This window comes from Microcaecilia unicolor, chromosome 7 (assembly GCF_901765095.1).
Source record: "Microcaecilia unicolor chromosome 7, aMicUni1.1, whole genome shotgun sequence".
Classification (NCBI taxonomy): domain Eukaryota; kingdom Metazoa; phylum Chordata; class Amphibia; order Gymnophiona; family Siphonopidae; genus Microcaecilia; species Microcaecilia unicolor.
In genome coordinates, this window is record NC_044037.1 from 89,779,571 (window position 1) to 89,803,723 (window position 24,153).

At 42.0% G+C, this 24,153-nt stretch overlaps 1 protein-coding gene across 1 annotated transcript in view; it reads left to right on the forward strand.

Moving 5' to 3' along the window:
• MID2 (midline 2) overlaps positions 1 to 24,153 on the forward strand; it is a 721,370-nt gene that overhangs the window by 534,564 nt on the left and 162,653 nt on the right. Inside the window, exon 5 of the mRNA XM_030209458.1 lies at positions 10,603 to 10,751. Coding sequence (XP_030065318.1) covers positions 10,603 to 10,751 — 149 coding nt within the window. The remainder of the gene's footprint in view (positions 1 to 10,602; positions 10,752 to 24,153) is intronic.

The window sequence follows — 24,153 nt, forward strand, 5'->3', positions numbered from 1 at the left end:
GGGGGGGGGTTGGCGGCGCCAGGGGGGGCTAAAATGTGCCCCCTCACCTCGGGTTCTTGACCCCCCTCCCACCGAAGTCTGGCTACGCCCCTGGCACAAGCACTTCCACCTGCCAAAAGCTGGCGTAAATGCTCATGCCCAACCGATGGCAGTTAGGCATGCATATACATAAGTACATAAGCACTGCCACGCTGGGAAAAGACCAAAGGTCCATCAAGCCCAGCACTCTGTCTCCGACAGCAGCCAATCCAGGCCCCAAGAACCTGGCAAAAACCCAAAATTTAATAACGAACAATGGACTTTTCCTTCAGGTATTTCACGCCTGATCTCAGGGAATGCCTCTGACTCACCCATGCTTTTCCCATGGCCAGGTCTCCTTTGGAGCTCTGAAATTTAGGCACACATGTTATAGAATAAAGGGTAAGGCAAATCTGCACATAACTCCTAATTACTGCCAATTAAGAGCTTGTTAACTCCAGTAATAGATGGTTAGCGTATTTGTGGATCTGGGATCCATGTCCAAATCTGGACAATCTATACAGAATCTGGGGTAACTTATGAATGGTATAGTGAAGTTTCTTACTTAAACTGAATGAAATTATTTTCATAAGGCACAGTGATGTGGTAGTTTTTTATTGAGGTGGGGCATTTTATATATTTCATATATTATATGTTGTCTTGTACTTTGTTTTCATATGTTTTTGAGTTCTTTTGTGTCTTTACTATGGATGTTAATTTGTTCGTCACCAAGTACTAATAAATATTTTAAATAAATAAATATATATTCACCTCTGTAACACATATCATAAAATCCCTTTGGCATGGGGTGCATAAGTACGTAAGTATTGCCATACTGGGAAAGACCAAAGGTCCATCAAGCGCAGCATCCTGTTTTCAACAGTGGCCAATCCAGGTCACAAATACCTGGCAAGATCCCCAAAAAGTACAAAACATTTTATACTGCTTATCCCAGAAATAGTGGATTTTCCCGAAGTCCATTTTCAGAACTTTTACAACTTCCTATTAAAATATTCTTTTTGGGTGCACATTTGGCCCCTCCCAATCTTTTCTTTGGAGGGGTGTCTTTAAAAAAAACCCCATTGGTACAATTTTCAGATGCCTCCTTTAAAAGTCTTTTCCCAACAAAACCCAGCAGGCATCTGCTGAAGTGTTTCATCACAGCCCACTCTTGTCCATCAAGTGCTACAAGCAGAACCTTTTGGGGAAAGGTGAGGAGCTTAGAGTTAACAGTTGGTGGAGGAAGAGACAGCCTACAGTCTTGGTACCATGTAATTCCAGGAAGGTAAATTGGGAAATCTGTTGCAGCATTAAAAGACGTTTTGGAAATGATTTTAATCTAAAAAGAAAATTGATCAACCTTTCAGCAGGCTTTCCAGTATAAAAATTGGGGAAAGATTATAATCAACTGTGCTAAAATGTGTTCTAGCCTTTCACAGTTAGCACCCTGGTCACAATTTTGTTTTTCACTTAATGGCATTTTATTTTGCAATGAAGGAAAGCAGTCATAAAAAGCTGTATTCCAGAATCTAAATGCATTTGCAAAATTTTCTAAATTAAAGCAGCAGTAATGTGCCTGCTTTTATGGTTTCGTTCTGTTAAATTTAATTAAGATTTTGGAACCAAGTGTACATCATTATGGGACAACCAGCATTTAACAATATTTTAGCAAAATCCTAATTAACTGTCAGGCAACTTTTTCTGCATTTTATTTCTCATTGTTTCTGATTTGGGAATAAAAGACTAACAAACCTTTAATGCTTGGTAGAAACCCTGTCTGCTTATTTTGCTTCCTGAACTGTGACTAGGATAATCTGGTACAGTTCAGGGGACCTTCACATCACCTCCACAGTAAAGCATAGAGTTAGCATGCTCTAAAGCTTGACTGGACAGGCAATTCTTATCTAAGTATGTGTTTTAAGAGGAGTGCCTTAGCCAGACAGATGCCACGAATGGGTAGAAATAGTGCACCTAATGTTTTACTATAACGTTTTGAACACCTGGCTTCTGACTGATGAAGGGCTCCCATGGACAGTAACTCAAAGCATTGACCTGCTCTTCAGACATCTGTCATGGGTAGCAGACTGACCCAGCCTGGATCTTCAAAGGTTTGGCTGATATAATTTAAAATGTGTCTTTTCCCTCTTGAACAGTAATTATAATAAATCTCTTTGAGCTCCATTTTCTACCTAGAGAACCTTTTACTAAGTTTTGCAGTTGCTGTGTGGTAATTGTGCAAATTCACTGCACTGAAACTGCCACACCTCTGCTTTAACTATTGGGGGTGCTCCTTGCCTTTGCCTATGCAGTTACTATAGAAGCAAAACCTTTCCTGTGCACTAAGGGCTGGGTTCAGTAAATGCCGCTCAAACTTTGGCGCTGAACAGAAGTGGCGTAGTGTAACAAGGGGATAAAGAATTTAATTTTGTTTTTTTATACTTACCTGGGGACGGTTGGGCATGTCCCCGGATTGAGTTGGGACTGTGGGGTGTGCAGGGCCGGTGACAGCGTCAACGAGGCCCTGGAGATGAGCCGGCGATGTTTTGGGCGGGGGGGGGAGGTGCACGATGAAGTGCTGCTAGCGGCAGCGTTGTGGGTTTTTCTTCCCGGAGATGATTAGGCATGTCTCCGGGAGCGCAGTTCTTCGGGGCCAGCGGAACGAAGGAGCCTGGGGTGAGGAAGAGACGCTGTGGGGCAGCGTCGCGATTTTGTTTTTTTTAGCTCCCGGAGATGATTGAGCACGTCTCCGGGAGTGAAGTAGTGCACTGGAGGGGCGCCGGTGTTGTTGGCCCCGTCCCCGGGTGGGTGGCAGCGAACCGGGCATTCCCGGTATCTTTGGGCCCGTTTTGGGGCCGAAGGCGGGTGTCAGCGGCACCGGGACGCCTGAGGCGTTCCGGTGGTGAAGCTGCGTTGTTGTGGTGTCCGCCGAGATTGTGTGGGGACGCCGAAGATGGGGGATGAAGCCTCCCAGCAGAGGAAGGGCCTGTTTCGTGGAGCGCGCCATTTTGTTTCCGTTTTTGGAGCTCCGGCAAGGCCTAGAAGCCTGGGCCTCGATTTTTAAACCAGAGCGCCAGGAAATCGCGGTTTTTGGCTTCGTTTTTTTGTTTTACTTCCGTTTTTGCCTATAGACAAGCGGGACCGGATCTGTTGGTTTGGATCATGTGTGGGGAAAATCTACATTAAGGTAAGGGGTCTTTTGACTCGAACATTTATTTAATTTAATTTTAAAATGTGTAAATTGTTTTTTTTTTATTTTTTAAAAATCAGGGGTTTAAGGTTTTTATTTTGTTTTGCATATTGGGGATCGGGGAATTTTTATTGATCTTTCTGATGGTTTAGTTTTGGGATTTTAGTATGTTTAGGGGTCTTTTGGAGGGGGTCCATTTTGAAGGGTTAAGAAAGAGTTAATTTTTTTAATTTGATGTAGTGTGTTCAGGGGGTGACATTTGAATTTTTGAGAGGGGTTTAATGTTTTTGGGGAATTTTTTCAGGAACTTTTGGAAGGGTATTGTGGTACGGGTATTAAAAATAGCCTAATTTGAATTCTAAAAACATAGCTTGATAGGGGTCGGAAAATTTGGTTAGCAGGGAAAATTTGGGGTATTTCAGGGAAAATTTAGAGGGTTTTTATTTTAATTAATGATTTTCCCATTGATTTCTATGGGAAATATTTAAGTAAAATGGAGATTCAGCAGTGCTGCTTAACATTCCGCCGGTTAGCAGGAAGGTTTGGAATGTTGGCAGGACTCGGGATTGGCTGGCTGAGTTTAGAACCCCAAGCCAGAAGTCCGTCTCCTAGGTAACGGTCAGTGAGGGAGTTGGCAGAGCGTTGGTGACTGTGAAGGTGAGAGGAAGTGTTTTTGGGTTGTGTGGCTGAGTGAAGATTGAAAGTGGCTGGATTGTTGAGGTTGGGGACAGAGAGTGAATTGTATGAAGGTTGGATGCTGAAAGAAGGTGTTTTGTAAGGATTGTAGGTTATTTGAGTAAATTTGTTTATGAATGGGACTAAGTGGGTGTAAAAGGTAAATTTGGTGAGAGTACAGATGAATATATGATAAAGCTCATTAGTTTAGGGAAAAATAATTAAGACTAGGATATTAGCAAGGGTATAGTTATTTTTATTTTCTTAGTTAAGTGTTTCCCAGTGTTTTAAACTATATATATTAAAGTCATTTAGTGTGGGAAAGGGGTTTGTTAGGAAGATAGGGTTTTCCTTCCAATTATTTTTGTTAAGAGTGAGGTGTAGGGTGACGGTGACAAGAAATCCTGGAAAACACCTGGGCCCCTACGCAAGAGGGACCCCGGAGGATACCTCACCAAAATCAACCGCAGCTAAGTGACAACACAGTGACAGGACAGAGAATTAACACATACTTACCTGAGTTGGGTCACTGGGGTTGCCACTGAGGTCCTGTGAGAAAAGGGGGAAAAAAGGACACAAAGTATCAATTCTTAAAAGTTAAGATACAACGAAAAGTTAAGAAAGAAATTAGTCAAAAAGAAAGGTTTAAACCTAATACTTATCTGATAAAAGTCTTGGTATCGATACCAGTAGGAGAATTCTGAAAGAGAGAGAAGAGTTATACTATTGTAATATACATTTGGTTTTGCACCAGAATATAAATGTTGATCTGTTATTATAATTGAGGGAAATTGGGGTATTGGGAAGGAAAACATATTGTTGCAATTAAATGTCATAATTCCAGTGATTAAAGTTCGATAGTTATCAATTTATACTTACCGTATTTGAATTGAATTAAAAAAATAGTTTTTTGGGGGTAAATCACTTTTCCATTTGGTTATTTAAAAAGCAGGATAAATCCGAATTTAGTTTATTTTTCCCCTCATTTTCTTTGAGATGATGAGGCGTGGTTAGTGAACTGTCGGCTTCTCCGTTCTTGGTGGGGTGATTCTGGGTACTGTAAGTAATTTTAAGTACTCAGAGACACTTTACACTGAGAAACGAGGGGGGGGGTTAATGACAGTAGCTAGGTGGGGCAACGGGGGCCTGGGCCCTCCAAATTTCTTCTGGGCCCCTGGTTTTGCTGGCGGGGGTTCCAACCCCGCCAGCTGAAGCCTTCATCAGGCATCGGTCTCCAGCACCACAGCATTGCCTGCCCTTCGCTCTCTTCCCCTCACGTCTAGCGCACTCCTTTTAGTGAAATTGAGCATGCTCCCCGCTATCCAAGGTGCCACCCCCTGCCACCTCACTACCCCCCCTACTGTCCCTCCCCACCAGCCAAGGTATTTGCAGTGGCAGTGGGGGGTAGCGGTGGGGTGGCACACCAAAATGTGCCCTCCCCACCTCGAGCTCTGGCCCCCTCCCACAGTGAGATCTGGCTGCGCCCCTGCTGAATGGTATTCTATAATGAGGATTCCAGGATTGGTGCCCTTTATAGAGTCCCATGTAGTGCCAGGAACTGCATTCAACTTTGGACACAAGGAGTTACACCAATAGAAACAAGTTTCAAGTTTATTACAAAGTTTCTATCCCACCCAACTGTACAACCATCTAAGCAGTCTACAATCTAAAAAATAGGAAAGAGTTAAAAAGAACAAAGTCCACATTGACAAGACACAACAGGAAAGGGGGGTACATAAGTAATGCCACACTGGGAAAAGACCAAGGGTCTATCGAGCCCAGCATCCTGTCCACGACAGCGGCCAAATCAGGCCAAGGGCACCTGCCAAGCTTCCCAAACGTACAAACATTCTATACATGTTATTCCTGGAATTGTGGATTTTTCCCCAGTCCATTTAGTAGCGGTTTATGGACTTGTCCTTTAGGAAACCGTCCAACCCCTTTTTAAACTCTGCTAAGCTAACCGCCTTCACCACTTTCTCTGGCAACAAATTCCAGAGTTTAATTATACGTTGGGTGAAGAAAAATTTTCTACGATTTGTTTTAAATTTACTACACTGTAGTTTCATCGCATGCCCCCTAGTCCTAGTATTTTTGGAAAGCGTGAACAGACGCTTCACATCCACCTGTTCCACTCCACTCATTATTTTATATACCTCTATCATGTCTCCCCTCAGCCGTCTCTTCTCCAAGCTGAATTGCCCTAGCCTCCTTAATCTTTCTTCATAGGGAAGTCATCCCATCCCCGCTATCATTTTAGTCGCCCTTCGCTGCACCTTTTCCAATTCTACTATATCTTTCTTGAGATGCGGCGACCAGAATTGAACACAATACTCAAGGTGCGGTCGCACCATGGAGCGATACAACGGCATTATAACATCCTCACACCTGTTTTCCATACCTTTCCTAATAATACCCAACATTCTATTCACTTTCCTAGGCGCAGCAGCACACTGAGCAGAAAGTTTCAGCGTATTATCGACGACGCCACCCAGATCCCTTTCTTGGTCCGTAACTCCTAACGTGGAACCTTACATGACGTAGCTATAATTCGGGTTCTTTTTTCCCACATGCATCACCTTGCACTTGCTCACATTAAACGTCATCTGCCATTTAGCCGCCCAGTCTCCCAGTCTCTTAAGGTCCTCTTGTAATTTTTCACAATCCTGTCGCGATTTAACAACTTTGAATAACTTTGTGTCATCAGCAAATTTAATTACCTCGCTAGTTACTCCCATCTCTAAATCATTTATAAATATATTAAAAAGCAGCGGTCCTAGCACAGACCCCTGAGGAACCCCACTAACTACCCTTCTCCATTGTGAATACTGCCCATTTAACCCCACTCTCTGTTTCCTATCCTTCAACCAGTTTTTAATCCACAACAGGACATTTCCTCTTATCCCATGACCCTCCAATTTCCTCTGTAGCCTTTCATGAGGTACCTTGTCAAACGCCTTTTGAAAATCCAGATACACAATATCAACCGGTTTCCCTTTGTCCACATGTTTGTTTACTCCTTCAAAAAATTGAAGTAAATTGATCAGGCAAGATTTCCCCACACAAAAGCCGTGCTGACTCGGTCTCAGTAATCCATGTCCTCGGATGTGCTCTGTAATTTTGTTTTTAATAATAGCCTCTACCATTTTCCCCGGCACTGACGTCAGACTCACCGGTCTATAATTTCCCGGATCTTCCCTGGAGCCTTTTTTAAAAATCGGCGTTATATTGGCCACCCTCCAATCTTCCGGTACCATGCTCGATTTTAAGGATAAGTTGCATATCACTAGCAGTAGCTCCGCAAGCTCATTTTTCAGTTCTATCAGTACTCTAGGATGAATACCATCCGGTCCAGGAGATTTGCTACTCTTCAGTTTGCTGAACTGCCCCATTGCGTATAGAGGAAAGCTGGGGAAACAAGGGAAGAACATTAGGAGAAAGAGGACTGTCTGTCAGGTAGTCACGCCCGGAGGCTGCAAGTCTTAGGAATAAGCATCCCTAAAAAGGAAGGTTTTAAGCTCAGCTTTAAATAGAGGTAAAGAGATAATTTGCCTAAGTGTTCCAGAGTTTGAGTCCCTGGAAACGAGGTGTAAATCCTGGTGCACAAGTTAGGCACGGATCCACACTATTCTACAATATTGTACACATTTTAAGGGAATGCCCCTGACCCAACCATGCCTCTTTCATGGCCATGCCCCATTTGCACTGAAACACTTAGATGCTATTCTATAAATGGGCACATAAGTGTGTTTTCACATGGATCTGCCATTTCAGCACCTTGTGTCCATCAGAAGCACCTAACATTTATTTATTTATTTAGATTTTGCTCACACCTTTTTCAGTAGTAGCTCAAGGTGAGTTGCATTCAGGTACTCTGGATATTTCTATGTCCCAGGAGGGCTCACAATCTAAGTGAATCTAACTCTGATAGGTCCGCCGCCCTCGACTTCAACACGTTTTGACGTTTGCAACGTCATCACGTTATGACGTCGACGGCAGCAGACCTATCAGAGGCACGAGGGCGGGGCCGAGAGAGATGGTTACAGATTTCGGAAGGTAATGAAACTTACTAACCTTTCACTTCAATGAAGCCACGGCGTCAGCTTCACTACGTTGCAGGTGCGTTCTCTAAAAATACACAGCTCACAAATATACAAATTAAAAATCAAAGGGTGCATAGAAGGGGGGGAGAGGGGGGGGCAACTACCCTGGAACTGGGAGGGAGGGAGAGAGGGGGGGCAACGACCCTGGAACTGGGTGGGTGGGGGCGGGGCCACGACACTGGAACTTGGAGGGGGGGCCAGGTGGACCCTGGAACTGGGGGGGGGGCTGGCACACACTCTCATTCTCACACACACACACACAATCACAGCTCTTTAACTTTACAATTAAACATCGCAGGGTGGACGGAGTGAGGGGGCAACTACCCTGGAACTGGGAGGGAGGAAGAGAGGGGGGGCAATGACCCAGGAACTGGATGGGTGGGTGGCTGGGAGGGAGGGAGGGCGGACCCTGGAACTTGGAAGGGGGGGCCAGGCAGACCATGAAACTGGGAGGGAGGGGGAGAAGGGGGGCAACAACCCAGGAACTAGATGGGTGGGTGGGAGGGAGGGCGGACTCTGTAACTTGGAGGGGGGTGGACTCTGTAACTTGGAAGGGGGGCCAGGCGGACCATGAAACTGGGAGGGAGGGGGAGAGGAGGGCAACGACTCAGCAACTGGATGGGTGGGTGGGAGGGAGGGTGGACTTCGGAACTTGGAGGCGGGGCGGATTCTGGAACTTGGAAGGGGGGGCGGGCGGACACTGAAACTGGGAGGCAGGGAGGGAGGGGGCCCCTGGCACACACTCTCATTCTCACACACACACGCGCATACAGTCTCACTCTCTGTCACACACACTCACACATTCACTCTCTCTCTCTGTCACACTCACTCACTCTCACACACACTCTGTAAAACACAGACACTCCGAGGAAAACCTTGCTAGCGTCCATTTCATTGGTGTCAGAAACGGGCCTTTTTTCCTTGTTATAAATAACTCAAGCCCTAACCTGGGTGCATTGTGAAGCATAAATGATCGACGTCAACCACTGAGGTAATGAGTTATAAACCTTTGTATGTTATAGGGAAGAAGCAAGAAAATATTTTTAGATGTCAAGAACTATCAGCTGATTAAGTTATCTGACAGGCACTCTTTAGGGGCTTGGAAGGTACAACCCTGCAGAGACCATCGCAGTAGGAGCAGAAAGTGGGAACCAAAAGGGCATAGGTACAGACAAGTGGGGCAGGGGCAGGAAAGGGGTGGGGCTGAAGGGAGGGAGGGAGGACATCTGGGAAAATTAGGGAAGAGGAGGTGGTGCTTAGTTAGTTACTAATACCTGAGCTGGAGCCTAGGATCGGCCATTTTGCAAGTGGTACTCATCACGGTTACGTTGTCAGGAGCGATGGATAGGAGGTGAGGAGAAGAAGTAGTTAGAGCAGGTAGAAACAGGATTAAAGACTTGACTGATGAATAAACGAGTGCATAACTTGCTGCTGTTATATTGTTGTTACCTTTCAACTGCTGTATTAGTTGATGGTAATTTGTTAATGTTGATTATGCTATGTCCATGCTTATTCCACAGAAATAAATATCCTTTTGAATAAACTGGATATCTAAAATGGCATATTAAAGTATCTGGGGATGAGGGGAGGTAGGAAGATGGGCACATGAGTGTTGAATGCTTGGGGTGTGTAGGTTGCAGCTGTGTGTGATAGTTTTGTTATTGATATTTGTATGTCAGTGATTTAACACCGATAGAGTCCAAGCCCTCATAGAGTTTGTAGTCTAATAAGTTTAACCATAGGGAGATGGTGACATGTACTAGTAGAGGTGAAAGTACTACCCAAGTCCTTTGGGTGTCATGGCTGTGTGCTGTGACTGTTTCACACAGAACTGTCACTTTGAAAAATTAAAATAAAACCAAACATGGAATAAATCTAATATAGCATACATTAGTCATTTGAGTTTCCCTTTATCTAAAGTTTGAATACTTTATTTTGTTACCTTACAATTTATTTTCTTAGCTTGCCCTATAATTGGAGAACCTCTGAAGTAGTGCAAAACTAATCCGGTAGTGAACTCTGATGGCTGAAGCACTGAATTTTGACATCACTTAATCCAGAAAGAGAAAAGGGCAGGTTAGATTGCTAAGAAGATTGGTCTTTAGAATCCCAAAAGCTTATGTATATTAAAATGCAAAAAACAATGCAGAAAGAAGAGTAGTGTTTGGTAAAGATATATGCAGCAAAACATAAACATTTTATAGTGGGTAGGAGTATCCTCAGAGAAGTTGGACTAGGTCTAATAATTAGGATTTTCTTTCTCTTTTTCTTGTAAGCCATTTCCCACTCTATTACTTTCCCTTTAACCTTGATTGTAAACTGCTTTGATGTGTGTTTTGGAAAGACGATATATCACGAAAACTAAACATCTCAATATTTCTGTGCTACAGTTCTTGTTTCCACATCTATCTAGTTTCCATATAGTACACCAGATACAGGGCTGGCTGCTGTCCGTTCTGGTTTGAAAGTGATTCTCTTACAGCACAACTGAAAGGATGCACTAATTGTCTGCCTCTTTCTTAGAGATAGGAGCTGCTGGGGTAGGGGGTGATTAACGAGTTCTTATTGTGCTCATATTCAGATTCTATTTCACTTTCTTGATTTCTTCCCCTTTTTAAGGTGATGAAGCTTAGGAAACTGGCTCAACAGATAGCCAATTGCCGACAGTGTTTGGAGAGGTCCACAGTCCTGATCAACCAAGCAGACCATATTTTAAAGGAGAGTGACCATGCTCGGTTCCTACAGAATGCTAAAAACGTGGCTGAGAGGTATGAGTCCAGTCTTTGGATGAGTTTCGGTTATAATTTGAGTCCTACTTACTACTTTTCTATTCTTTCTGCCTTTGAAAATGTTTCAGAAGAAAGACAAATGGAGTTTTCCTCAGACAACTGTGTGTGTAACAAGCAACATAGATTCCGAAAGAAACTACATATCTAGATTGAACTATTCAGTGGGAACTGCAAAAAGATCTGTTTTTTAGGATAGACACAATTCCCCTTATTCTATAAAAGTTACCAAAAATTGCACATGCAAATTTAGGTGCGTGCCCAATTTACATATGCAATTTAAAAGAATAACGAGCTAATTAGTGCCAATAATTGGCTTTTTACCAAGCAATTATTGGCACTAAATAGATTTAATTGGGACTTATGTGCATAAATTTCATTGGTGCAAATTGTGGCACCTAAATTTATGTCCGACGTCTCTGCTTAAGTGTCATGCTATAAATCGCGCCAAACTTTAGGCACAGCTTATAGAATACCACTTAAGCGGGGTTTATTTGGCACCAATTTTTTAGGCACCATTTGTAGAATTCACCCCAATAAGTATTCATCATGGTAAAAAGTTTATAAAGGTGTCTCCACATGCAAAGCCTATTTAACATGCAGAAAAGAGCTTATATAAATTGTGCCAAAAAGATCACACCTCCTTTGTGCACATTGGACCAGATTGTATATATGGCACCTAATAAAATCGGTGCTGAAATCACTGCTGACTAAGCATATTCTATAATCGGTGCCTAGATTTAGGCGCCAATGATAGAATACGCTTAGCTAATATTTCAGTGCCTAAATCTACGGACATCTATTTACACCAACGAAAATGTGGCGTAACTCCAGTGTGTTTTTACTAGCAAAAAAGGTGCCGGTACTCAAATGCTAGGCCACTCTTCAGGAGTGAGGTGATCACTGATGGACCTACCCCACAATTGACAGGTCCCCTATAACCAGTCACAGAATCCATGACAAGGCAAAATTGGTGTGTAGAGCCTGAGCTCTTTCATTAAAACTTGGGGTCCATGGGTCAATTTTAACAGGCAATGGAAAAGGTGCCCCCAAGTACCCCCAAGTACCCCCTCAAAAAAGCCCTGCGTAAATCCCAGCGCATAGATTTAGGCACACTGGGACATATTCTATAACTAGGCGAATAAATTTCAGGATGCCCACGAAATGCCCATTTCCCTGCCCATATCCCTGCCCTTTTTGCCTGCACATGTTAGAAGTTTGGCGCACATTGTTACAGAACACGCTTAGCGACTTGTGTGCCTAAATTCTAATCATTGCCAGTTAGTGCTCATTATTGCTTGTTAAGTGCTGTTATCAGCGCTCATTAGCTTGTCAAGTTTGTTAAGTTACGTGCATTGTTATAGAATCCGTGCCAATTTCAGCACGGATCTCTTGGCACACTGTATAGAATCTGGGGCATTGTGCTTAGTTATTCCAATGGGTGTAGTCTAAGTTGAATTGTCATGTATATCTATATTTTCTAAAATACATGAATACATACTTGGAGTATAATTCTGTAAGAGGGTGCGTAGATTTAGAGTCTCAGGAAAGCATCAAAGACAATAAATAACCAATCAGAAGAGGAGTCAGAAATGTGAGCTTTGTGAAAACCACAGAGGTTGGTTTTCTTTTTGGTACTAAGATTGAGAAGAAGGGAGAATGGAAGGGAAGCCTTTCCCATCTTCTGCAGATATGTTTGATAAACTAAATGAATCCCACCAGCTTGGTAATCCAAAAAAACTTTAGTTTCCTTCATAGTGGCGTATAAACTTACAATTGGTGCACAAAGGAAGGCAGAAGAGAGATGGAAGGGCAAGAGGAATGAGGACTGAGGCTCAAAGTGCATGGATGGGGAGGACAGTGTAGTACAGTGAGGGAGGAGATAGGGAAAAGAAAGAAGGATAGGCACAAGATTTGTGGAGAGGAGGACAGGGGCCACAGGGAAGAAGTCAAAGCCCCGCATGGAGGGTTGAAGAAGAATCTAGATACGGTGTTAAGAGAATCTGCAGAGGAAAATTAGTCATTTTGGAAAGGCGACAATGATAGGGAGGACAAATCTAATACAAAGATGAAAATGAGCATTAGTGATTTCTGGCACAATAGTAGTACCCGAAATTGCTATTTCTTGCATTACCTTGGGCAAAAGAAATGCTGCAGGGAAGCTACACCCCCTCCATCCCCATCTAGTTGAGAATAATCCCAGGGTCTCAGGTATGATTATGGCATATTTACAGATAAGGGAGCAATAATCCAACATTTTTGTGCAGATAGGTGTGCCCCTGTCCTCCCAGAGAGCAAATGCCATTGTTTGTGCTGGTTCTTCATGAGAGTTGTCTACCTTTATCTGCAGTGTAAGTAAGCGTGCTGTCTCTCTGTGGTGCTCATTTCAGCAAAACCAGCACTGACAGCTTAAAATAGAGCTTTTTTGAAGGTCAAAAATATATCTGTAGGCAGCATCTGACATTGGCATCCCCGTGGCTGAGATTGATAACAATCCCTCCTGCTTTGGGTTTTTCCCTGTCAGAAAACAGCAGAAAGCCTTCAGGAAATAAAACAACTTCTTTCCATTTCAGCAACTGACAGGATCCTGGTGAATAAACCACTGTAGACCCCTAGGTCTTTCAGGCATTGAAACCTCTTGTTGCCATGCTGTTTTCCATTGTGAGCCAGAATTACTAGGGGTTTTGTAAATATACTGCTTAAAAGAGAAATGCTCTGGAATGCATTAATGTATGTATCAGATCATGCATTTGTATAATGAGAGGCACAATTCACTCACCACAAATTAATAAGGTGACTGAAGCTGCATTAATAGAGCATGTATAGCTTTGTCCAAAGGCCACCAATATGAACATGAAAAATTAAATTGGCAGATTCAGCCAAGTATATATTTTGAGCACTTGTGATTGTTCTGAGGTAATGCAGGAAAACCTGTATTGGAAAGCAGTGTTAAGTCTGTGGCTTGTTTGTGTTTTTGAAGCTTTGCACAGTTATTATGTTTTTCCTATTTAGGTGTCCATATGTCATTAATAAAGATAATGGTGGAGGCATAGAGGGCACAACTGGGCCTTCAAGACTGAGACAACAAGAGTCCTTTATTTAGATCAGACCTCAAAGTACACGAGTAGGGAGCACACAAAAAACAAGTTTTTAGGTTAGTATAGAAATCAAACAAAATAAAACATGGAAAAGAAAATAAGATGATACCTTTTTTATTGGACATAACTTAATACATTTCTTGATTAGCTTTCAAAGGTTGCCCTTCTTCGTCAGATCGGAAATAAGCAAATGTGCTAGCTGACAATGTATATAAGTGAAAACATTCAAGCATTACTATGACAGTCTGACAGGGTGGGAGGATGGGGGTGGGTAGGAGGTATGCATGGGGACATCAAAGCATATCATTGATATTCTAACAGGATGGGTGTGGATAGGTGAGGGGTGGGGTGATCAACAGAGACATACTTATATATATCATAGTAATGCTTGAATGTTTTCACTTATATACACTGTCAGCTAGCACATTTGCTTATTTCCGATCTGACAAAGAAGGGCAACCTTCGAAAGTTAATCAAGTAATATATTAAGTTATGTCCAATAAAAAAGGTATCATCTTATTTTCTTTTCCATGTTTTATTTTGTTTGATTTCTATTGGTAACCTTAAGAGTGGACTAACACGGCTACCACACTCCTCTACTTAGGTTAGTATACAACTCCCCGCGTGAGAAAAGTCAAAGGCTCCTGTGAAACGCCGTTGGTCAGTGAAACTGCCAAAGTGCAGCTCTTTGTGACCTTGGGCAAGTCACTTAACCTTCCATTGCCTCAGGTACAAAATACTTAGATTGTGAGCCCCCTAGGGACAGAGAAAGTACTTGTATGTAATGTGTACAGCACTGTATACATCTAGAAGTGCTATAGAAATGATTATTAGTAGTATATATGCAGGAGCCATCCCATACATTGCTAGATAAGTCAGAGCAGCCACCTTAAATTGAAATGTTGCCTGCAATGGTAACCAATGCAGATGAAATAATAATGGAGTACTATATTTGTGTTTATCTGCAGCAAAAATAATTCCGGCCGCTGCATTCTGTACCCATTGTAATTTAACCATCAGCGACTTAGTGCAACCAATGTAAATAGTCCAGTTTTGAAAGTATCAGTCTGAACCAACAACCTAAACACAGATATACTGAAACTTTTCCAAATAGTTCTTAATTTCTTAAGTAGCAAGAAAGAGCCCCATACAACTTCAATTCCTAAAATTCTGGAGAAATCATTCAATTTAATCTTAAAATTGTTTATTTGCAGCATCATATTATTTAGGGTTAATGGTGGACCCACCCATAATAAATTTGTGTGCCATATTGCCTAAAAGCAATATAATAGTAATAGCGGAGGAGTGGCCTAGTGGTTAGGGTGGTGGACTTTGGTCCTGGGGAACTGAGTTCGATTCCCGGCACAGGCAGCTCCTTGTGACTCTGGGCAAGTCACTTAACCCTCCATTGCCCGCCGCATTGAGCCTGCCATGAGTGGGAAAGCATGGGGTACAAATGTAACAAAAAAAAAAAATATATATATATAAAAGATTGAATCTTGAAATTCTCCAAACATTTTGCTAATGGTTGCATCAAAATGTTAAATTGCGTTGGGGACAGTAGAGAGCCCTGAGGAACCCCACAGGTTGCTGTCCAGGACTCTGCCACTTCCCCATGCATCTTCACCCTGTATGATCTATTTAGGAAACCTCTCATCCAACACAAAACAGGACCCGAAATACCAAAGAAATCCAACAAACATAGTAAAATTGTATGTTCTACCAAATCAAAAGTGCTTGATAAATCAATTTGCACTATAAGTGAAGTCTGCCCTTGACTTAACATCTTCTGAGCTTAAGTAATTAATAAAGTAAGTATGGTTTCCATACTAAAACCCTTCCAAAAACCAGACTGACACTGGTGCAATATTTGAAATTTTTCAAAATAACCCATCAATTGTTCCGTGACCCAGCCCTCTATTAGTTTAAACAATAGAGGGATGGATTCCACTGATCTATCACTGTATAGTTCTTGAACATCACCCTTTGAATTTTTCAGAATAGGGGTAAGAACTATCTCCGATATTGATAGTGGAAAACTACCTCCCTGAAGCTATAAATTAAACTAATCTGTTAATGAATTCACAAATGATAAATTAGGTGTTTAGACCTGGTACTTGACACATCCATGTTACAGAAAGGTGCTCTGATTGAGCAGCTGTCCATTGCAGGGATTATGACTCTATACCTCCTTAATCCCCCAGTGGTTGTTGTCCCCCTCCCTCTTCCCTGAATGTGAAATGGGCAAGAGATACCAGACTCTATAACAGCTTCAGGTATTATGGACATTCTTAACAGAGCCACATGCAGATCTGAGAAGTAGCCTAATGGTTAGTGTTGTAGGCTGAGAATTTAGGAACTGAGGTTCAACTCCCGTGTTAGCTAAACATGTTGTTGTTGTTTTTTTTTAATTGTGAGTCCTCCAGGGACAGAAAAATACCTATTCTACCTGAATATATTAAACAGAAGAGGTGCTGTGAGAGGACTTCCAGAGCAGGACAGAACTTCATTGGCAAGTTATTTACTGTTGGTAGGAGTGGCCTAGTGGTTAGAGTGATGGACTTTGGTCCTGGGGAACTGGGTTCAATTCCCACTGCAGGCACAGGCAGCTTCTTGTGACTCTGGGCAAGTCACTTAACCCTCCATTACCCCAGGTACAAATAAGTACCTAAGCCACATTGAGCCTGCCATGAGTGGGAAAGCACAGAGTACAAATTAAAAAAAAAACTTGGGGAAAGATAGAGTTAAATAGGTAATTTCAGTGTCTCTATTTTTAAGTTACTCTGCTTATTTATCAAAGGCAGTTTAAGGAATAGGGTTTTTTGTTTGTTTGTTTGTTTGTTTATTTCTTTAGCATTTAAATCTCTATTACGGTTCCATTGGCTAGCTGTTAAGGGACTATTCTAAAGTTTACCATAGCATCAGTGTAGAGCAGAGCTGATAGTCACTCACAGGGAACCTCAGTTTAGTGTTTTAACTTTAGTTTTCAGCACAGCTTAGCTATTTAAAATAAAAGGAATACCTATCAGAAAGCAACATAGGGTCATACTTGTATATTTCTATTTAAAATTATTTGCTAGATAAAGTTACCTTTACAGAGAATCTTTTACAAAAGGTCTTCCTGTTAGAAAGTAAAAAAAACCACCATGATAATGTTCAGTTAACTGTCAATCAAGCCACAGTGACTGATTAAAGAGGAAAGTTGAAAAGGGGCCTGTTGTCACACTGATTGCAGTGTGAGTCATAAAAGCAGCACAGGCACATAAGTAAGCCAGACTTTCAGGGGGTCTTTTACTAAAGCTTAGCTCGAGTTATCTGCAGCAAGGCCCATTTTATTCCTATGGGCCCTGCTGCAGATAACGCGAGCTAAGCTTTAGTAAAAGACCCCCTCAGTTAGTAGACAACAGCAGATAAAGACCTGTATGGTCCATCCAGTATGTCCAACAAGATAAACACATAGTATAAGGTATGATGTGATACAACATATGTATACTTAGACTTGATTTATCCTTGCTATTTTCAGGACACAGACCATAAAAGTCTGCCCAGCACTGGCTCCAACTACTGAAGTTGTCATTGAAGCCCCACTCTAGTCCATCCAAATCTGTCCAGCCACAATCAGGGTACAGATTGTAGAAGTCTGCCCAACACTGACTTTTCTTTCCAATTGCTGGTGTTGCCATTTAATCACCGCTAAGCTTGTTTGGTTCCATGCCTTCAATACAGAATTCCTTTGTGTTTATCCCACACATTTTTGAATTCTGTTGCTGTTTTCAGCTCCACCACTTCTTGTGGGAAGGCATTCCAGGTATCTACAACCCTCTCTGTGAAAATATTGTTATTATATTATTACTGAAACAGCCCCCCCCCCTGCAACTTCAATTCATGTCCTCTAGTTCTACCACCTTCTCTCCTCTGGAAAAGGTTAGTTTGTAGATTAATACCTTTCAAATATGTGAATGTCGTCTCATGTCACCCCTGTTTCTCCTTGCCTGCAGGGTATGCATGTCCAGATCCTCAAGTCTCTCCTTGTACATCTTGTTGCTTTTCTCTGAACTGCTTCAAGTTTTTTTTCACAGCAAGATACAGCCTCCAAAACTGAACATAATACTCCAAATGGGGACTCAACAACGACTTGTACAGGGAGATCAACACCTCCTTTCTTCTGCAGCTTAGCATCCTTCTGGCCGTGGCCACAGCCTTGTCGCATTGATTTGTCACATTGATATCCTTAGATACCATCATGCCAAGGTCCCTCTCCTGAGCTATATTTATCAATCTCTCTCCTCCTATATGGTACATCTCCTTTGGATTTCTGCACCCCAAGTTCTTAAATGTGGAACCAATGATCTAAACAGTCATAAAATATGAGAATGCTCGTCCACTTTAATATTTCAATTCGTGGACCAGTACTGCATTTGAAGCTGTTTTATCATCAATTGTGCACAAACTCATAAAGTTCATCACTTATCTTGAAAATTATGTCTCTGGTGTGTGGCTGGCACCGAGATTGTATTGCTGCTATCCAGTATCAGCTCAGTGTATTGTGATATACTTCCATAATTTAACATTTGAACTGCCAGACCTTTGACCATTCTTCTGATTTTTGGAGATCTCTTCTAATGTTTTCTACTCCCTCCAGGGTATCCACTCTATTGGGTATCTTCATGTCATCTACAAATTTCCTTTTAACCCTTCAGCAATGTCTTTCACAAATATATTAAGTACCGACCCCTGAGCCGCTCCATTACTCACCTTCCTTTCTTCTGTGCAAATTCCATTTGCCACCATTCTCTCTCACCTGTCAGTCAACCAGTTTTCAATCCATTTCACCACTTTGGTACCTAAGTTCAGCACTCTACTTATTCATGAATCTTCTGTGGGGAACCGTATCAAAGGCTCTGCTGAAGTCCAAGTAGATTACATCCTTTATTCTATTTGCCACTACCCTTTGTCGCCTGTTAGTGAAACAGTTTCCAATCCAGTTCAGCACTTTGGGTCCAAAATTCAGCCCTCTCAGTTTATTCATGTTTCTTCTGTGAGGAACCGTATCAAAGGCTATGCTGAAATCCAAGTAGATTACATCTAGCGCATGTTCTTTATCCAGTTGTTCTCTGTTCAGAAGAGGTGCTGTGAAAGGACTTCCAGAGCAGGACAGAACTTCATTGATAAGTTATTTGCTGGGAAATTGTTTTTAAACTTGGGGAAATGTAGACTTGAAGTTAAATAGGCAATCTCAATGTCTTTATTTTTAAGTTATTATGCTTATTTAGCAAAGGCATTTTTAGGAATAGTTTTTTTGTTTGTTTAGCACTCAGTCTCTATTATAGTTCCATAGGCTAGTACTTAAGGGACTAGAGTTTACCATAGCATCAGTATAGAGCAGAGCTTAGAGTTTAATTCCCTCCCACCTACTCCTGGCTTGATCTCTGATTTATAGGCCTTTGAACCAGTTTGAAGGCTAGAAAGTTATATAGGGCATTTCTGTCAGCCAGTAATTAGCTTCTAGAAATAGTCTACTTGGGTCTACAGAGGGGGGACCTTCAAATAACAGTACAAATAATAAAAAAAAATAAAAAATCCCTAAATATTAGTATAGCCAAGAATATAACTAACAATTGTAGGGGACTTTAGTCTACAAATTCCTACTCCAATAGCAACTTAAGAAATTATCAATAATAAGTTGCAGACAGCAGTCAAGCAGTGAGATGGAGGCTATCCAGTCTTTTGCACTGAGTGTCACATGTTTGATTATCTCCCTGTTGGTGGGAGATCATATGTGTGTACTCAGTGCAAAGAGCTCCCAGAGAACGGGTCCAATCCCTGGAGGCTAGAGTAGCAGACTTGGTGGAGCTGAGGCAGACTGAGAGGAATATAGAGGAAGCCTACAGGGACATAGTAGAGAAGTTCCGTCTATAGTCTGGCAACCTCTGGATGAGGGCACCTGAAGCAGAAGCATCACCTTGGAGAGGCAGGAAGTGATCCTGAAGCCAGGACCTTTCCATAGGGGATACAATATCCTCTTGCACTGAGACGGTGTTTCCAGGGGCTTCTGCCCAGAAGGGAAGGGTTAGGATGGCTGTACTAGTTGGAGCTTCAGTCATTAAGCATGTAGATAGTTAGGTGGCTGGTGAATGTGAGGATTGCTTGTTTACTTGCCTGGCTTGTGCGAAGGTGGCTGACCTCACTTGTCACCTAGATAAGATTTTAGACAGTATTGGAGAGGAGCCAGCTGTCTTGGTACATGTGGGTACCAACGACATAGGAAAATGTAGAAGGGAGATTCTAGAAGCCAAATTTAGAATCTTAGGTAGAAAGCAAAAATCCAGAACCTTTAGGGTAGCATTTTTAGAAGTGCTCCCCATTCCACACACAGGACCCAAGAGGGAGGCAGAGTTCCAAAGTCTCAATGCATGGATGAGATGATGGTGCAGGAAGGAGGGATTTACATTTGGTAAGAACTAGGCAACATTCTAGGGAAGTGGGAGCCTATTTCAAAAGGATGGTCTCCATATTAACCAGGATGGAACCAGGCTTCCGGCACTAACATTTGTAAAAGGAGATAAAACAGCTTTTAAATTAGAATGGGAGAGGGGTGTTGGTGACAGTTGCTTAGGAGTACCTGGTTCCAGTGGCGTACCGAGGGCGGTGGGGGCAGAACAGGCAGAGGGAGCAGGGAACCAGTGGAACTGACAGCCATGCGGCTGCTCCCAGCAGGTAAGAATGCACCAGGGGGGGCTTGGGTGATACGCTGGGGGGTGTTGATGCACCGGGGGTGTCGTGCTGCACTTGGTGGGGGAGGGGGTGTGCAGCGGCGATCCGCCCCAGGTGGCAGACGACCAAGGATCACCACTGCCTGGTTCAGAGTAAGATATCCTTGAAGGATACTATTATAACAGGATATTTAGGAAATCTCAACAGAGAGATTTCAACAAAGGTGAAAGAAAGCCAGAAGTGTTTAAGGGTAGAATAGAGCAAAGGTTATAAATTATCCCTGTCAACTTCTAAACAGCTTGTAGATGCAAGAAAAAAATACACTTTGACGTGGCTGTATACAAATACCAGAAGTCTAAAAAGTAAGATAGTAGAGTTAGATTATATAGCACTAAATGAAGAGTTAGATATAATAGGTATCTCAAAGACCTGGTAGAAGGAGGACAATCAATGGGATATACTGTGTTACCAGGGCATAAGTTATATATATCGCAATGATAGGGTGGATCAAGTTGGGGGGGGGGGGGGTTGTATTGTAAGTGGAATCCTTATGAATAGAAATTCCACGTGTGAAGGGAAATAATTTATGTGTAGGGCAGATTTAACTAATTTAACTGAAATTAGAAAATCTAGTAAATAATGGGTAATAATGGGTGATATCAATTACCACAATATTGACTGGTTAAATACCACATCAGGAAGTGCTAGGGAGGTAGAATTCCTAGATGTAATAAATGACTGCTTCTTGGAGCAACTGGTTAAGGAACTGACAACAGAGAGGAGCTATTATAGATCTAGTCCTTAGTGGAATGCAGGACTTAGAATAAAATGTAATGATGATGGGTCCGCTGTGAAACAGTGATCATAACATGATCAAATTTGACTTAATAACTGAAGTGTAATCACTAAGGAAATCTACTGTAGCAGAATTTAATTTTCAAAAGGGTAAATATGAGGAAAATTGTTTTAAAAAAGCTGAGACACAGCTGTAAAGGTTAGGACTTTAAATCAGGCATAGAGGTTGTTTAAAAATACCATTTTGGAAGCCCAGATCAGATGTCTTCCACATATTAACACAGAGCCATTTTTAAAGGGAGAAGTGAAAGAGGCTATTACAGCCAAAAGAACATCTTTTGGAATATGAAAAAAAGATCTGATTGAAGAAAGCAAGAAGCAAAATAAGCACTGGCAAGTTAGATGCAAAGCATTGATAAAGAAGGCCAAAAGAGAATAGGAAGAGAAACTTGCCTCGGAGGCAAAAACTCATAGTAATAACTTTTTCAAGTATATCGGAAGCAGAAAGCCTGTGAGGGAATCAGTGGGACTTCAAGATCATCAATGAGTAAAACGGGCACTCAGGGAGGACAGGGCCATAACAGAGTGGCTGAATGAATTCTTTGCCTGGGTCTTTACTGAAGAAGATGAAAGAGATCTATCTGTACCAGAGATGGTTTTCAAAGGTGACGATGCAGAGGAACTGAAAGAACTCTCAGTGAACCTGACAAATTAAAGAGTAGTAAATCACCTGAACTGGATGGTTTACACCCCAGGGTACTGAAAGAACTCAAATATGAAATTGCAGATCTGCTGTTAGTGACCTGTAACCTATTGTTAAAATCATCCATAGTGCCCGAAGATTGAAGGGTAGACTATTTTAAAAAGGGATCCAGGGGTAATGCAGGAAATTACAGACCAGTAAGCCTAACATTGACGCTGGGCAAAATAGTGGAAACTATTATAAAGAATAAAATCACTGAACACGTAGACAAACATGGGACAGAGTCAACATGGATTCAGCCAAGGGAAGTCTTGCCTCATCATTTGGCTTCATTTCTTTGAACGCGTGAATAAACATGTGGATAGAGGTGAGCCAGTTGATATAATGTATCTAGATTTTCAGAAAGCATTTGACAAAGTCCCTCATGAGAGACTTCTCAGAAAATTAAAAACCCATGGGATAGGAGGCAATGTTCTGTTGTGGATTAGGAATTGGCTGATGGGTAGAAAACAGAGGCTGGGGTTAAATGGCCAATTCTCTCAGTGGAGGAGGGTGAATAGTGCAGTGCCTCAGGGATCTGTACTGGGACCAGTGCTATTTAACATATTTATTAATGATCTGGAAATGGGAAAGGTAAGTGAGGTAGTTAAATTCGCGGACGACACAAAGCTATTCAAACTTGTTATAACACATGCCACATGATGAAAACCTATTCTATAACGGCATCTAGATTCCTGTATAGAATACTAATATAACTTGGTATTGGCACGCTTTAAATTTAGGTGCCGCAGTTACCATAGCTCTGGTGTCATTGTGGGATCCAATATGCTACAAAGGTACCCTTAACGTACAGTGTTCTGTAAGTTATGCACATAACTGGGAGCTCCTCCCATGCCCCTATTCTCCACCCACATGTACACCCACCTTGAATTAATGCACTACAGCACTATGTGGAAACTCAAACGAGTGAAACAATTCTTCCCAAGGAAACTATTTCACAACCTGATACAATCAATGGTGCTAAGCCATGCTGACTACTGCAATTGAATCTACGTGGGATGCAAAGAGGAAGTGTTAAGGAAACTTCAAACCGCTCAAAATACGGCAGCAAGACTCATCTTCGGAAAAACACGTTTTGAAAGCACAACACCCCTTCGCGGAAAACTACATTGGCTCCCAATTAAAGAACGCATCGCCTTCAAAATCTGCACTATGGTTCACAAGATCATCCATGGTGAAGCACCGGGATATATGACGAACCTAATTGACCTACCAACCAGAAACACATCCACATCAGCACGACAATACCTAAACCTTAACTACCCAAGCTGCAAAGGACTAAAATACAAATCAACCTATGCATCCAGTTTTTCCTACATCAGTACACAGCTATGGAACGCACTACCAAAAACCGTGAAAACCACCTATGACCACCTCCAATTCAGAAAAATTTCAAGATACCGTATACAAGACAAATGCCCGACACAGGCCGTGTTCGCCCAACAAAGGGCTGCGTCAGGGTCTAGCCTGTATCTTTCCAGCTTAATTAGCGGGTCATCTACTGGCGATATAACAGTATATGCTGTTTGTGCTGGTTTTTTATACATATTTTTATTCTGATATGCAAATTATAATTGTTCTTTTTTAGAAAGATACAGACTAGCCCCTGACGCAGCCCTTTGTTGGGCGAAACACAGCCTGTGTCGGGCATTTGTCTTGTATACGGTATCTTGAATAAAATACTTTTTGATGTTATATTGATCTGCTGGCTCATTCTCCACGTTGGATTTTGCAGATCGTTTGCCTTGTTGTTTTTTAGTACATACAGAGGGGCACCTAGTTATAGAATTGTCCTTCACATGTTTCAGTGTTTTTGCTCTGTACCCTTTTTAGATGAATCAAAGTCTTACATTACCATGACATAGAAAATGATGGCAGATAAAGGCCATATGGCCTATCCAGTCTATCCATCCATACCAGCTACAATCCTTTCCTGTACCTCAGAGATCCTCTTTGCTTGTCCCATGCTTTCTTGAATTCAGATATACTTCTCGTCTCCACTTCCTGAGAGGCT